Below are 13,382 nucleotides of genomic sequence, written 5' to 3' on the forward strand. Positions count from 1 at the left end.
AAAATAAAAAAATGGGGTAGGAAAAAGAGAGTAGGTATGTACAAGGAAAAAAAACCTGGGAAAGAATTTGGGAGGAGGATAATAAAACAGGTATACATACTCACACAAAAAAGAATAAAAATCCAAGAAAACCCCAACAACAAATTAATGAAACTTTACAAATAAATAAATAAATATTCAAAAGACTGGGCCTCTGCAGTCTCTGTGCAAACCCAAACTGCCATCAGCACCTTTCTTGCTGCAAGCCTGGTTCTCTGACTCTTTTCTCAGTCTATGCAGATGGCTGATATCAATGGGAATTGATATAGTATTAAGCCCAGGTCATCCTCCACTCTTTCCACATATGTGGAGTCTCAGTCTCTCCCTGTCTTTCTAGGTGGTATATGCCTCTGAGATAAAACTAAATGTAAGATTTTCTGTTCTCCACAGGTATGGCTGGTCTGGTCTGATTCCTCCCTGTTTACCATGACTGGGTGGTTTGTGGTGGTCCCAGAGATCCCACTTGTTGAGTCTAGTGTTAAGCATAGGTCTCCCCAAATACTTTCCACTGATCAGAGCCTGAGTCTGTCTGAGCCTGTGCTGTGTCCACTAGCAGACTTTGCCCCTTCTCTACTTTGAACCACAAAGTCTCAGGCCCCGGGAGTTTATTGTGGCTGCATGATTCCCTTGGGATGCCATGGTGGGCATTCTCCTGCAGGGACCACAGATTCACTTAATGTGTTGTGCACTGCTCTTGATCTATGGAGGCTGTAGTATGCTCAGCCACCACTACTGCAAGTTGTAGACTCTATATCATCCTTCACAGGGTTGAGCTGCAAATCTCAGACTGAGGAAGATTATGGAGGCTGCGTGAATCCCTGGGGGTTCCATGCTGGGCATTTTACTGTGGGGACTGCTGATTGGTCCAGCCCATCAGCAGTGGGGCAAAGAAGGAAGGTGGGTGCTGATGGCCCAAACAGAACCACACACGAACCGGGAGCAGAGTCAAGCAGGAGCTCGTTTATTCTTCAAGCAATATATATATATATATATATATATATATATATATATATATAATCACAAAACCACAAGGGGAATTTCCAATGAGGAAATAGCCTAGCCTATCGGGATAAAGGTCACCTCTTCATGGACCCAGCATGTAGCTTGCAGCCAATCCCAGGCCAGTACATGAGCCATTCATGTGTGTGAAAGCTCCTTTAAAGGTAAAAAAGGAAAAAATATTCAGTCTCCCCACCCATAACGAATGGAGAAAGCATGCCTTCGTAACTTCCTCCAGGCAACGTCTTAGCCCCTTTTCTGTGGAAGTTCTTAAACTTTACCTAAGGCTTAGCCTGCAGGCCGCTCAGGCCAAGGGAGGCTGCATCCCTTTAGGCGCTGTATGCACACACCCCAACAGACTGCGACTTCACTTACAGTGTTGTTGTGCACTGGTCTGGATCTCTGAAGTGCATGGTGAGCTTTGCCTCCACTGCTGCAAGTTGTACCTGGTGTTTTCACAGGAGAAACTGATGATTTATAATTTTGATGATCTACAGCTGCTTGGTTGTTTTCCTGATTGTTTCTGGAGTAGGGCGCAGTGAGGCAAGATAGAGCCATTGTGGTGCCTATGGTAGCAAGGTGGGCAGGGTTTTTTTGTTTTTGTTTTTTTTTTTCTGGTGTTTAGCACTGCTCTGGATCCCTGGAGGGTGTGGTGGTGATCTCCACCACCACAACTTGAAGTTGTAGCTGCTGTTTTTTCACGAAGAACTGATGGCTTACAACTCTGATGTTCTGCAGCTGCTCACTTTAGGTGCTTTGTTGTTTTCCTGTTTTTCTCTGGAGTCAGGCACAGTGAGGCAAGATGGTGTAGTGCCCCTAGCAGGCGGCAAGGCAGGCAGATTTCTTTTCTGCTCTCTGATCGGTTTTATAACTTTTTTTCCCTGCCACCTTTTACCTATCATTTTATTCCTCTACTGATAGTATTTTCTGGCTTTGTAGAATGCTGTTTTTAAGGCAATGGAGATCAGGTATCACGAGGTCTGAAATGTCCTGCTTCATTCGGTTGCCATCTTCCTGGAAGTAAGGTATACTTTTTTTTTTTTTTTTGGTGGTACTAGGAGTCCTGGAAACCCTCTATCTCCGGGTTACACTCCCAGACCTATTTTTACATTTTTATTTGGAAACAGGGTGTCTTAAGGCAGTGTGGCTAGCTTCGAACCTGTGTGATCCTCCTGTCTCCGCCTCCCAAGTGCAGGGATAACAAGTGTGCGCCAACATGCCCGGTATATATTTTTTAATCCTAATTATGTGTCAAGCATGAGTAATACATTATTATATAAAAATCATATCTCTATATAATCTGTGCTACCATCTATATGAAATCATTTAGTAATAATTAGGTTGTGACTCCAAGTTTTATAGTGTATCTGTATATTAAGAGAAATACAAGTATTAAAGGAAAGTTAACTACTCATATTTTTATACAAAAGCTCCAGAAACTTTCCTTTTGTTATTCTTCATTACACTTATTTTTCAGAATTGTAATCTCATTGCATTTTATGTGTAGATGACATCACGGACTCAGAAATAATAATAGCAAACACATGCAGAATATGCTAAGTGCCAGGCATTGTTCATTAGTTGTTTAGTTATTTAATCTTTTCACTCATAATTCTATAAGATCAATATTATTATTTGTATTTTAATGAGGACACTGTGAGGTGCTATAAACTAGTGAAAGCAGAGAGCTAATAGTCTCCCTAGTTGCTATGAGAATAGATGCACACTGGGTATATTACAGAAACCCAGAATAAGTGCTATCTGAGGCTATCTAAAGGAATTAAAGTTTGTCAGTAGTGAGGTACCCATTTTAAGATTAGAGGAAATCTTTAATACAAAAAACTAATGAAACTCATAAATGTGTGAGTCACTAGGTGTTTTAAAGGAATAATACATAAGCTATGCCAATAAATTTATGAACCTGACTTTGTTGAAATTTAATGGCACAAACCTTTCTATAGTGTTCTGAATAGACTTAGATCATGTGAAAAAAACTCAGTCTCAATCATTTCAAGAATGTTTATTATAATCATGATTAAGACAGGTGATGTTGAAAGTTTCTCCCAAGTTATACATCTATACATATGAGCTACATAATTCTATTTGTCTCTACATCTTGATAACTAACCTAAGGTCTATGACTAGCTAGGATCTCATGGCCTCGATGGATGTATTGTGTAGGTATGAGAAGTGGGAGAAATCAGCAGCAGATTCAGTGCTAACAAGAGAGTGTCTGGAGTTATTTGTCCACCTAGCCAATCTGATTGTCTTGCACTTCTTTAAACACACAGGCACTGCTAAATTTTCTCTCCACCAGCTAAAATTACCTCTAGGATTCTATATATCATTTTATTTAAGATGCATTATGATGCAGGTTTCTGTTTCTTGTTAACTGAAGCCTCAACAACATTTAGTGGTTTTTCTAAATCCAGACCACACCCTTGCAAACATTTCTATTATTGAACTTTCTTCAAGTATGCTGAATTAACCATCCCTATGCTACTAAGATTCTGATACAACAGACATCTTTTTCTTTCGTATTCAAAATGAGAATAAAATGAAAAAATAGCAAGGAGCAAATTACTGCAAAGAATATCTGTATGTGAACAAAAAAAGCAGCATCTTGTACTGCAAAGGGCAGAGGCTGTGAAATAAGAATTTCCTTGCTCTAGTTTCCAACACTTTCTAGATGTGAAATTTGAGATAAGTTACTTAATTTTTTGTGTCTTGGAATTTTTTTATACATACAATTCACACAAGTTCTGATAGAACTATTGTGAAAATATTAATAATATACAGTATGTACCTGGAACTTTATAGACACTCAAAAAGTGGTGATTTTTAAAATGAACAGTAACTTCCACCGAAAAGTATAGTCTCAAGTAACAAATTAGAAATGTTGCTTTAAATGAGATAAAAATAGAGTGATTTTGACAAATTTGATAGCCATTTCTGGTTTCCCAGAAAATTATCTTATAGATAACTTATCTTATAGATAAGTATGTTTTGAGTATATCTACTAATATGGAAATATTTTTTACTTTATATAATAATACCATCACAAGGTACCAACTACTCTCAGACCATCATTCTTCAAGTATTTTATTAAATTATATGGAATGCAAATATATTTGTTTTTAAAAATTTCTTTTTTAAGTTCATGATTAAAATTAATTGGATAATAATATCAAGTTATTTTGATATAAATATTCCAATGTATTTAAATGATTTTTAGACAAATGTTTCAACGTTCGTTACTTTGAATGTAAAATACAAAACCTTTGTACATAAAATAAAAATATTTTCCCATGAATACACAAAATGAGTATTTTATGTTTATGAAAAATTTCATCAAAAGGGAGCATCTTTTGAAAAATGTGTACTTTGCTTGAGAACAATTACCAGCTATTCTATACTCTTTAATTTGCTCTAAGTTTTCTAAGGCTATATATTTTTTAATTAAGAGTTCTATATTAATTCAAAGTACATTGAGTTTGATGGTATTTGCATTGTATCTTTTTTTCCTGAGAGCATAATTAGTCATAAACTTTTTGAATGTCTTTCTAAAGAATATTTTATTTGCAATTGCATGTCTTCAACTTTTGTAAATACCCAACTGAAACTACTCTTTCATCAGATCCTTTCAAATACAGGAGCAATTACAAATTGCTTTTGGAACATTTAGAAGTTGTACTAATTGTTGCTTTAGAAAAAATGTTCTAAGTATAGGAAATCACACATTTTCTATGGTTTTTAAGATTTTTCTTTGAACTCTGAAACTGCATATGCTTAGCAAAATTGATATTCTACTCTGGCCCATTTACTACTAGTGATGAAATTTATAAGGGTAGTTATCTAATGTTATTCATATGTACCTGGTATTCCATGAAATCAGAAATACAACTTGGAAACAATAAGAGAAGGAAAAAAGCCTGCATATGCTGTGGGGTAATTTTAGTCATGCTATCAAGAAACAAGTATTTCTGGTAATGCCAAAGAGAAGTATCATGACATTGGATGAGAAACTGAAAAAAAAAAATAAAAGAATCTGTACTCATAATAACATTAGGATATCAGACTTTGTACTTAGGTTATGTTGTATTCTAGCAAAGATGATCTTTATAATAGCTTTGGAAACATTTAATAGTTCAGGAAATGAGAAAGTACTGAATTAATACTCATGGAAAAGAAAATGCAGATTATTTGAGAGTATCTTTGCTTCATTTTTTTTCACTATAATTTTTATGTGTTACATTTGACAAATGTTTTCAGCAGTAATGGTTTTATGAAGCTTTTTCTGTGGACTTTCTTATCATATGTTCATAAACCTTTAAAGAAAATGTATTAAACCCAGTAATTACAAATACCTAAATAAATAAATGAAAAAAGGAATTTAATATAGTCATAAAAATATAATCAGCTCTTTTGTTGGTCTCATTATTCATTTTGTGTAGTTTTAAATGTTCTATACATTTCTTATATTCTATACATTTAAATGATATATTATATAGTCTATACATTTAAATGTTCTATACATTTCTTACATTGGCTGTTAACTCCTTGATTCTGCTTTTGTTATGAGTAAGCACAATATTTTACTGAACACTGAGGTAAATTTTGGCCTAGAAAAAAACTTTATTAATAATTATTTGAAATTATTGATGACCCATTTTTCTACATCTGGGAAGAATGATGTTGGTATTTTGATATAGATTGCATTGACTCTATAGATTGCTTTTGGTAGTATGACCATTTTACTCTTTCTATCAAAGAATATTGGCTGTATTTCCATCCTCTAAGGACTTTTTCAGTGTCTTTCTTTAGTGCTCCAAACATTTTATTGTAGAGGTATTTTACCTCCTTGGAAAAATCTATTTCTTCCCATATATTTTAGTTTTGAGGTTCCTGTGCCTAGAATTGTTTTCTGGATTTTTTTCTGTGAAATTTTTTTATTTTATTTTTGGTGGTACTGGGGTTCCTGGAAACCCTTCTACCTCCGGGCTACACTCCCAGACCTATTTTTATACTTTTTTATTTGGAAACAGGGTCTCTTAAGCCAGCACACGCGGCTGGCATTGAACCTGCCCGATCCTCCTGTCTCCACCTGCCAAGCGCAGGGATTACAAGAGTGCGCCACCAAGCCCGGCTCTGTGAATATTTTTTGCTATAGAGAAAAGTTATTGATTTTCTAAGTTGATTTTGTATTTAACTACTACTCTCAATTTCTTTATCAGCTCTAGAAGTCATATGGTTGAGTATTTTGGGTCTTCTAATAAACAGAATAACTGGATGAATGAATATTAGTCTTGTAAATACACTGATACTTATTTCATATAAACTCAGTTTTGCATATTGCTGTGCATATGCATAGCAATGAAAACATTTTTGGGTTTTTTGTGGTTCTGGGGATTGGAGACACAGCCTCACTCACACTAGGCAATATTCTATCACTGAGCATCATCTTCCAGCCTTCATATTTACTATTTTAAAGATCAGCATTTCCATTACTGAACTCAGTCTTCCTCCTCCCCAACTCTTATATGTGTATACATGTGAATACACCAGTGTCAATCTGGATACTCTGTATTGGGAGAAAGGGAAATGGGGAGGTGGAGAGCATCAAGTGCTGTGTGCATGTATGTCATTGTCAGCATGATTTACATTATGATGTAAGATTATAATGCACCAATAAAAAAGCAAAAATCAGCATTAAATATATTTTAAGAATAATGGATAGTTTCTTCTGTTCATATGTATTAAACAAAACTTTTTTTACCACAATATATTTTTAGTTCATTAAGATTGTGTATATGAAACTATAGTTTCTGAACTTTAATTCTGGTTTCTATATTCAAGGCTTTCTTCTCAGAATTTGGGTTATGTTTATATCTAGCTAAGCTGTGGTAATAAACCATCCAAGATTGGAGTAAAAAAGAAATCATGAAGCCTACCAAAAGATTATGGGCTTTGTTTTTTTGGCTTTTGTGGGGTTTTTTGGTTGTTGTTTTGGTGGTACTGGGGTTCCTGGAAGCCCTTCTACCCCCGGGCTATACTCCCAGACCTATTTTATATTTTTGAAACAGGGTCTCTTAAGCCAGTGCTGCTGGCTTTGAACCTGCGCAATCCTCCTGTCTCTGCCTCCCAAGTGCGGGGATTACAAACATGCACCACCACGCCCGGCAAGATTATGGGCTTTGAAAGCTGATATTTATAACTTTAAAATTCATTTCTGCCAATTCTTAGTTTTCAGGAAGTAAGTTTCTTTACCTCTTTTAACTTCATTGCTTTTTTATGCTGTGGGCATTGTTAAAAATTAATCTATAAAATTTGACAAATGCAATAATTTAGGAAAAGTATGTGAAACATAAACTTTTGGTAAGTTTATGATAAATGAGCCATTCCCCAAAGAAAAGTAGCTAAGCCGGGCATGATGATACACTTGTAATTCCACCATTTGAGAGGCTGAGACAGGTAAATCACAGTTCGAACACAGCTTCAGCTACTTAGGCCTTTTGCAATTCAGTGAGACCCTGATTCAAAATAAATAATAAAAATATAACTGAGTGTGCAGATCAGAAGTAGAATGACCCTGAGTTCCATCCCCAGTACCGCAAAAAAAAAAAAAAAAGAGCAGCTAATATTTATTCTCCACCTAAATTGAAGCAATGGCTTCCCAATTCTCTCACTTGGTACTCTGCAAACAAAATTTTTCCAGTTCTATAAACACAATGCTGTACATACGATTTCATGTGTTTCATATATGCTATTAACTTTGCCTAAAACACCCCAGTCATACACACATAAACACCATTGTACCCGTTAGGCTCCTTTCCATCTCTTTGATATAACATGTTACTTCTTCAGATAAATTGTTCCACATTGCATCTCAAAGTAGGTCTTCTTGATTATTCTCCAATATAAAACTGCATGTATTTACCTGACATTTCAAACCATTTATATGTATGCACATATTTGTTTGGCAAAAATCTAACTCTGAACTAGAATATAGGTCCCATGAGAGCAAGGTTCTATGTCTTCCTGGCCCATTACTATATATTCAATGTCAGTGTCTGCAAAAGCAAATGCCTAAGTGCTATCTGTTGAATGAGTAAGTGAATACAGGAACCAAAGAATGGTAGAAGACACAAACAACATTGGCAAGCATAATGTGATTTCACCCAGTATTAGTTTATACTATATATCCACAGACAGAGGCAGGTCAAGGGTATTGCCACTTCCAGCAGGTTAGCCTCTCTCATGAGGAAGGGATGTTCCCTAGAGCACAGGGATGCTTTCTCTTGACCACTGCTTACTAGACAAATTGTGTACTACACTGTGCTATCTCTTCCCAGTCTCTAGATCACCATTTGTGCTCCAGGGATATATAGTTAAGGAATGTATGGAAAAATAAATTTGTTTAGTCATAGTAATTTGTGTGCATTAAGTTTTATTTATTTTTCTGCTTGCAACCATAAATGGTTTGGTTTATCCAAAGAGAAACCCATTATTATTGCTATCATAACTTCTCAAATACCAATTCAGCTTATTTTTTCATAGAACCTTAATAGTGAAAGATCATACTGTAATTAAAGCCCTTTATTTCTCAGAACTATTTGACAAATGTCTCAAAAAAGTAATTTCCCAAGCAAATAGAAACAAAATTAACTTAGCCCTATAATCGAGGAGGCATTTTCATGAGGACATTCCTGAAACAATGATCATAAGAATAAAGATTTTTTATTAATCTGATAATTGAATTTATGACTAAAACTTACCATTTTGTATTTTTAGGTATGAATATGAGCAAAAGTGAAATAATGAATGAAACATCATTAAAACCTTCTCGGCGATCGCTGCCTTGCCTCGCCCAGAGCTATGCTCATTCAAAGAGCTTGAGCCAGTCTACCTCACTCTTCCAGTCGACTGAGAGTGAGTCTCAGGCTCCCACTTCTGTGACCTTAATCTCTGCTGAAAAAGCTGAGAAAGGTGAGCAGTGATTCCTATTGTCTTATCCAACTTATAGAATCTCCCTCTCTTCCTTCCTTCCTTCCTTCCTTCCTTCCTTCCTTCCTTCTTTCCTTCTTCTTTACTTCCTTCCTTCCCTCTCTCCCTTCTTCCTTCCTCTCTCCCTTTTTCCCTTTTTTCCATTTGACTAGAATTTAGAGCATTTTTCAGGAAAGAAGCTGGCACAGGAAGGAGACCAGTACTTTGTGCCAGTTAGTTATAAGGCCATCCGTTGACCACATGTGTTTTCATTCCTTACTTACTTTGCAGGTAGCCAATCTTATGCAGATCTGGACATAATCCTGGATGTTTGTAGCACAAGTCATAAAGACCTCATGGATCACTGACTCATGGGGCCACTGTTTGCACCTTTGTCATTAGTAAATACTGTTTCTGTTTAAAACTTACAATATTTAAGTAGAATATGTCAGCAACAAAGAATTTGGCTTTTGAAAATAGACAGATTTTAATTCATAATAACTAAAAATCATGAAGATTCAGTTTCATGAATATGAAATAGTGTTGGCAGCAACATGTTGGTAGGTGAGAGAGAAAACTGGGAACATATCAACTAGATGACACATTAAAGCATTTTTGTGGCTAACCTTAGATACTATCTGTATCTAGGATGGTATCTGCTCATCTGAGAAATGCTTATGCCTTTCATTACCTCACAAAACCAAGAGTCACAATATAGCCATGCTCTCTGCCATTTAATAGATGGGGTATATTTTTTAAATTTATTTTTATTGGTGCATTGTAATAATACATGACATTGGAATACAAGACTTGAGAGGATATACAAGCACACATCATCCAATTAGCCCTCATCCAGTCCCCATCCCATTCCCTCCCCCTCCCTCAATCCCATGCTTGTTTGGTGATTAACTTTGATACATATGTTTATGTACCTCTTGCTTTTTAAAGAGGTTCCATCCTCCCCTATTCCATACCCTCTGATTGGTCACCTTAATTGCTTCACTATAGGGCCCTTTCTATAGCTTGACCACTTCCTGTTGCCCCTTTCCTCCTAGTTATTGCTGATTAGGGGAAGCATCTGGTTTTAATTTTCTGCGATATTTCTCTGTGCATGTCGCGTTGCAAATACCGATCCCACGCTTGATGGCCCCAGTTGTGGCCTGGCTACCCAGTCGACTGATCCAGACATCGCTGGCTCAAGCAGCGGCCTTGCCTCATGGAAGGCCCCAATTCTGGTCTCGTTGGCCCCGACACTGGCCTAACCCCTCAGCTGGCTCCGATCCTGGCCTCGGAGGCCCCAGCACCAGTCTTCCTCATGGCAGGCTCCCATGCTAGCCGATGGCCCCAGCATCAACCTAACCCCTCGGCAGGCTCTGATCCAGGCCTCGGAGGCATCAGTAGTGGCCTTGCTTCATGGAAGGCTCCGATGCTGGCCGCTGGCCCCGGCACCGGCCTAACTCCACGGCAGAATCCGATCCCGGCCTCGGAGGCCCCGGCACCGGCCTTGTCTCATGGCAGGCTCCGATGCTGGCCTCGCAGCTCCAGCACCAGCCTAACCTAGATGGGATATATTTTAATTTTCTTGTTTTTGTATAGTTTTTTTCCATAAGAATGCATTCCCTCTCATTCTTTAAAGTTACTACTTCCCCTAGAAAACTTGAAAATGCCAAAATGTTCAATAGTACAGTAAAATCACTGTGTATTACCAATATTCACCTTTAATGAATGTTTAATAAGGAAAGTGATTATTGTTCAAGAGTAAATGAAATTAAGTCATAATGTAGATTTTCCCACTGACTGTTAAATGCTAAATAATTTCAACTCAATTAAGATGTCTTCATATTTGGAGATTATTTGTGCATCAGACATTATGATAATTTTTAGGTTATTATAACTTATTTACCAAAAATTTGAATGGTTTTATTTATTTATTTTTTCAGTTAACCCTGAGGATAATAAAAAAGACTCTGTACTCAAATGTTCTTTTGCTGACTTCAGTGATTTTTGCTTAGGTGAGTTGATCAGTTGATTTCTAATATGCTCCTCTTTCTTTCTTTGTCTCCAAAGGAAACTGTGCCCTTCAAACCTAAAACATTTTAAAGATAAAAAAATATATATGTTTAATTTAACATTTGATGAAGGAGTATAATAGTTTAAAGTTAAAAACTTATTAAGGAATGAAATCCAAGTAAAAAAGAGAGGATCTATAATGAACAACAATCCTATAGCAAAAAGAAATTAAGAGTGTTTATTGTTAGCTTCTTGGAAATTTATTTCAGTTGTTTATGTGTTAATGCATTTGTATTGCTATTTCTAGACTTGTCAAATTTTGACATTCAAGATTTGCAATGATAGTAAATCTGATTCTATTCTGATCCTCTGTTAGTAAATAATGTAAATTTTAGTTTTTTCCTAAAACAGTGACAGTTTACTAAATCTTTTCCTTTTACTTTTGATTCTATCACATAATATTTTCTTCAGTTAAGTGAGACAGAAATTCAAATCTGCAGGTTTTGGTCCTTTCTCATGAGTGATGCCACTGAACTGCAACTTTTTCGATGTACAAATTCAACCCAAATAAGTAAAGCCAGGATGAATAAAAAGTACTACTATTCCCAAACACTGATTTTTTAAACTTCATAGTAAATTTACTTAAAACCAGCAGAAGATAAGCCCTGAGTTTTCAGTCCTGGTAGCAAAAGCTGTCCTTGCTGCATTGTTGCTTTGGAGGTTCTCAAATCTCCTAAAATCTCTTCCAATACCCTAGTTCCAGCTCCAGAGAATCAGGTTTGTTTAAGGCATGAAATAATAACCCTTCATTTTTATTTTCATAGTTCTGGGAATAGAACCCAGGGGTATTCTACCTCAAGGCTATGCTCTCAGCTTCTTTTATATTTTATTTGAAAACAGGGTCTCACTAAGTTGCTGATAGTCTCACTAAGCTGCTAAAGCTGGTCTTGAGCCTACGATATTTCTTTCTCAGCCTCCCAAATACTGGAGTTACAAGTATGCACTAGCATGCCCAGCAATATCCATGCGTTTTACAATTCTTCAGGTAAACATTAAGAATGGCCAGAATTAAGAATTTCTAGCAAAAAAAAATTATATCTTGGTTTCTTTCTGAGGGCATTGTTAAGGTATATTCATCATTTTGCTTGCAATGGATTATGTCATTTATAACAACATTATAAATGACTGTAAGTTAGTTATGTTTATTATAATACTTTTTAAAATCATGTGTATGGCATAAAAATAGTGCTAGCTTATTAAGTTTCCTAATTAAAGCCACCAGCAGATTCATTTCATGTAAACACCAAAAATAGCATTAAACCTGAACAAATACATTGCATCAGAGTTCAGAGATCTTTTCTATAAAGGTTACTTCTGAGGACTTTCTATTATCACTTATTTCTGATGAGAAAGCAAAAAATCTAAAATACAAACATGACATTCCTTTGTTAAAAATATCCATACTTGTCGGGCGTGGTGGTGCACACTTATAATCCCTGCGCTTGGGAGGCTGACACAGGAGAATCACATGGGTTTATAGGTTTGAAGCCAGCCTCAGTTACTTAGTGAGGCTCTCAGCAACTTAGTGAGACCCTGTTTCCAAAATAAAATATAAAATAGGTCTGTGAGTATAGCCCGAAGGTAGAAAGCCTCTGGAATCTACCCCCAGTACCACCAAAAAAAAATAATAATAATATTCATAAAGGTTGTAAGATTTCCGTGACATTTTTCATTAATATTGTTTTCCAAATTAGTACCAGTTAAAAGTTTATCACTCTATTTGTAAGAACCTTTAATTCCATGTCTTATTTTTTATTTTATTTTATTATTTGGTGGTACTGGGGTTCCTGGAAATCCTCTCCCTCCGGGCTGCACTCCCAGACACCTATTTTTTATATTTTCTATTTGGCAACAGGGTCTCTTAAGCCAGCAAGAACCTGTCTCCGCCTCCCAAGCGCGGGGATTACAAGTGTGCACCACCACACCCACCTCCATTGAAAGTTTGCCCCTCAAAAAAAAAGCATTTTTCTTAATGCTTTCTTATAATTGAATGCCCTAACTCCAGGTTTCTTTCCTCATCATTTTGGTGTATCTCAATAATTTGACCACCTGATGTGTATTTCCATTTCTCTAGGTATTGATCCTTATGTTCAACATTTCACCATTCCTCTGTATCAGTCTAGCATTCATTCATGTTAGAGAAATGATACCATTTCTTTTTTTTTTTTTTTGGTGGTACTGGGGGTGGAACCCAGGAGCTTTCTACCTCTGGGCTATACTCCCAGACCTATTTTATATTTTATTTATAAACAGGGTCTCACTAAGTTGCTGAGAGTCTCACTAAGTAGCTG

At 36.3% G+C, this 13,382-nt stretch overlaps 1 protein-coding gene across 4 annotated transcripts in view; it reads left to right on the forward strand.

Annotated features, from left to right (window-relative positions):
* The window catches only part of ANO3 (anoctamin 3), a gene marked incomplete at both ends in the record, with an annotated part of 387,663 nt that overhangs the window by 194,519 nt on the left and 179,762 nt on the right, over positions 1–13,382 (forward strand). For all 4 annotated transcript variants that reach the window (XM_080703073.1, XM_080703074.1, XM_080703075.1 and 1 more), the window contains 2 exons: positions 8,830–9,024; positions 10,962–11,033. In XM_080703073.1, coding sequence (XP_080559199.1) covers positions 8,830–9,024; positions 10,962–11,033 — 267 coding nt within the window. The remainder of the gene's footprint in view (positions 1–8,829; positions 9,025–10,961; positions 11,034–13,382) is intronic.

This window comes from Muscardinus avellanarius (assembly GCF_963383645.1).
Source record: "Muscardinus avellanarius genome assembly, chromosome: 1".
In the NCBI taxonomy this organism is placed as follows: domain Eukaryota; kingdom Metazoa; phylum Chordata; class Mammalia; order Rodentia; family Gliridae; genus Muscardinus; species Muscardinus avellanarius.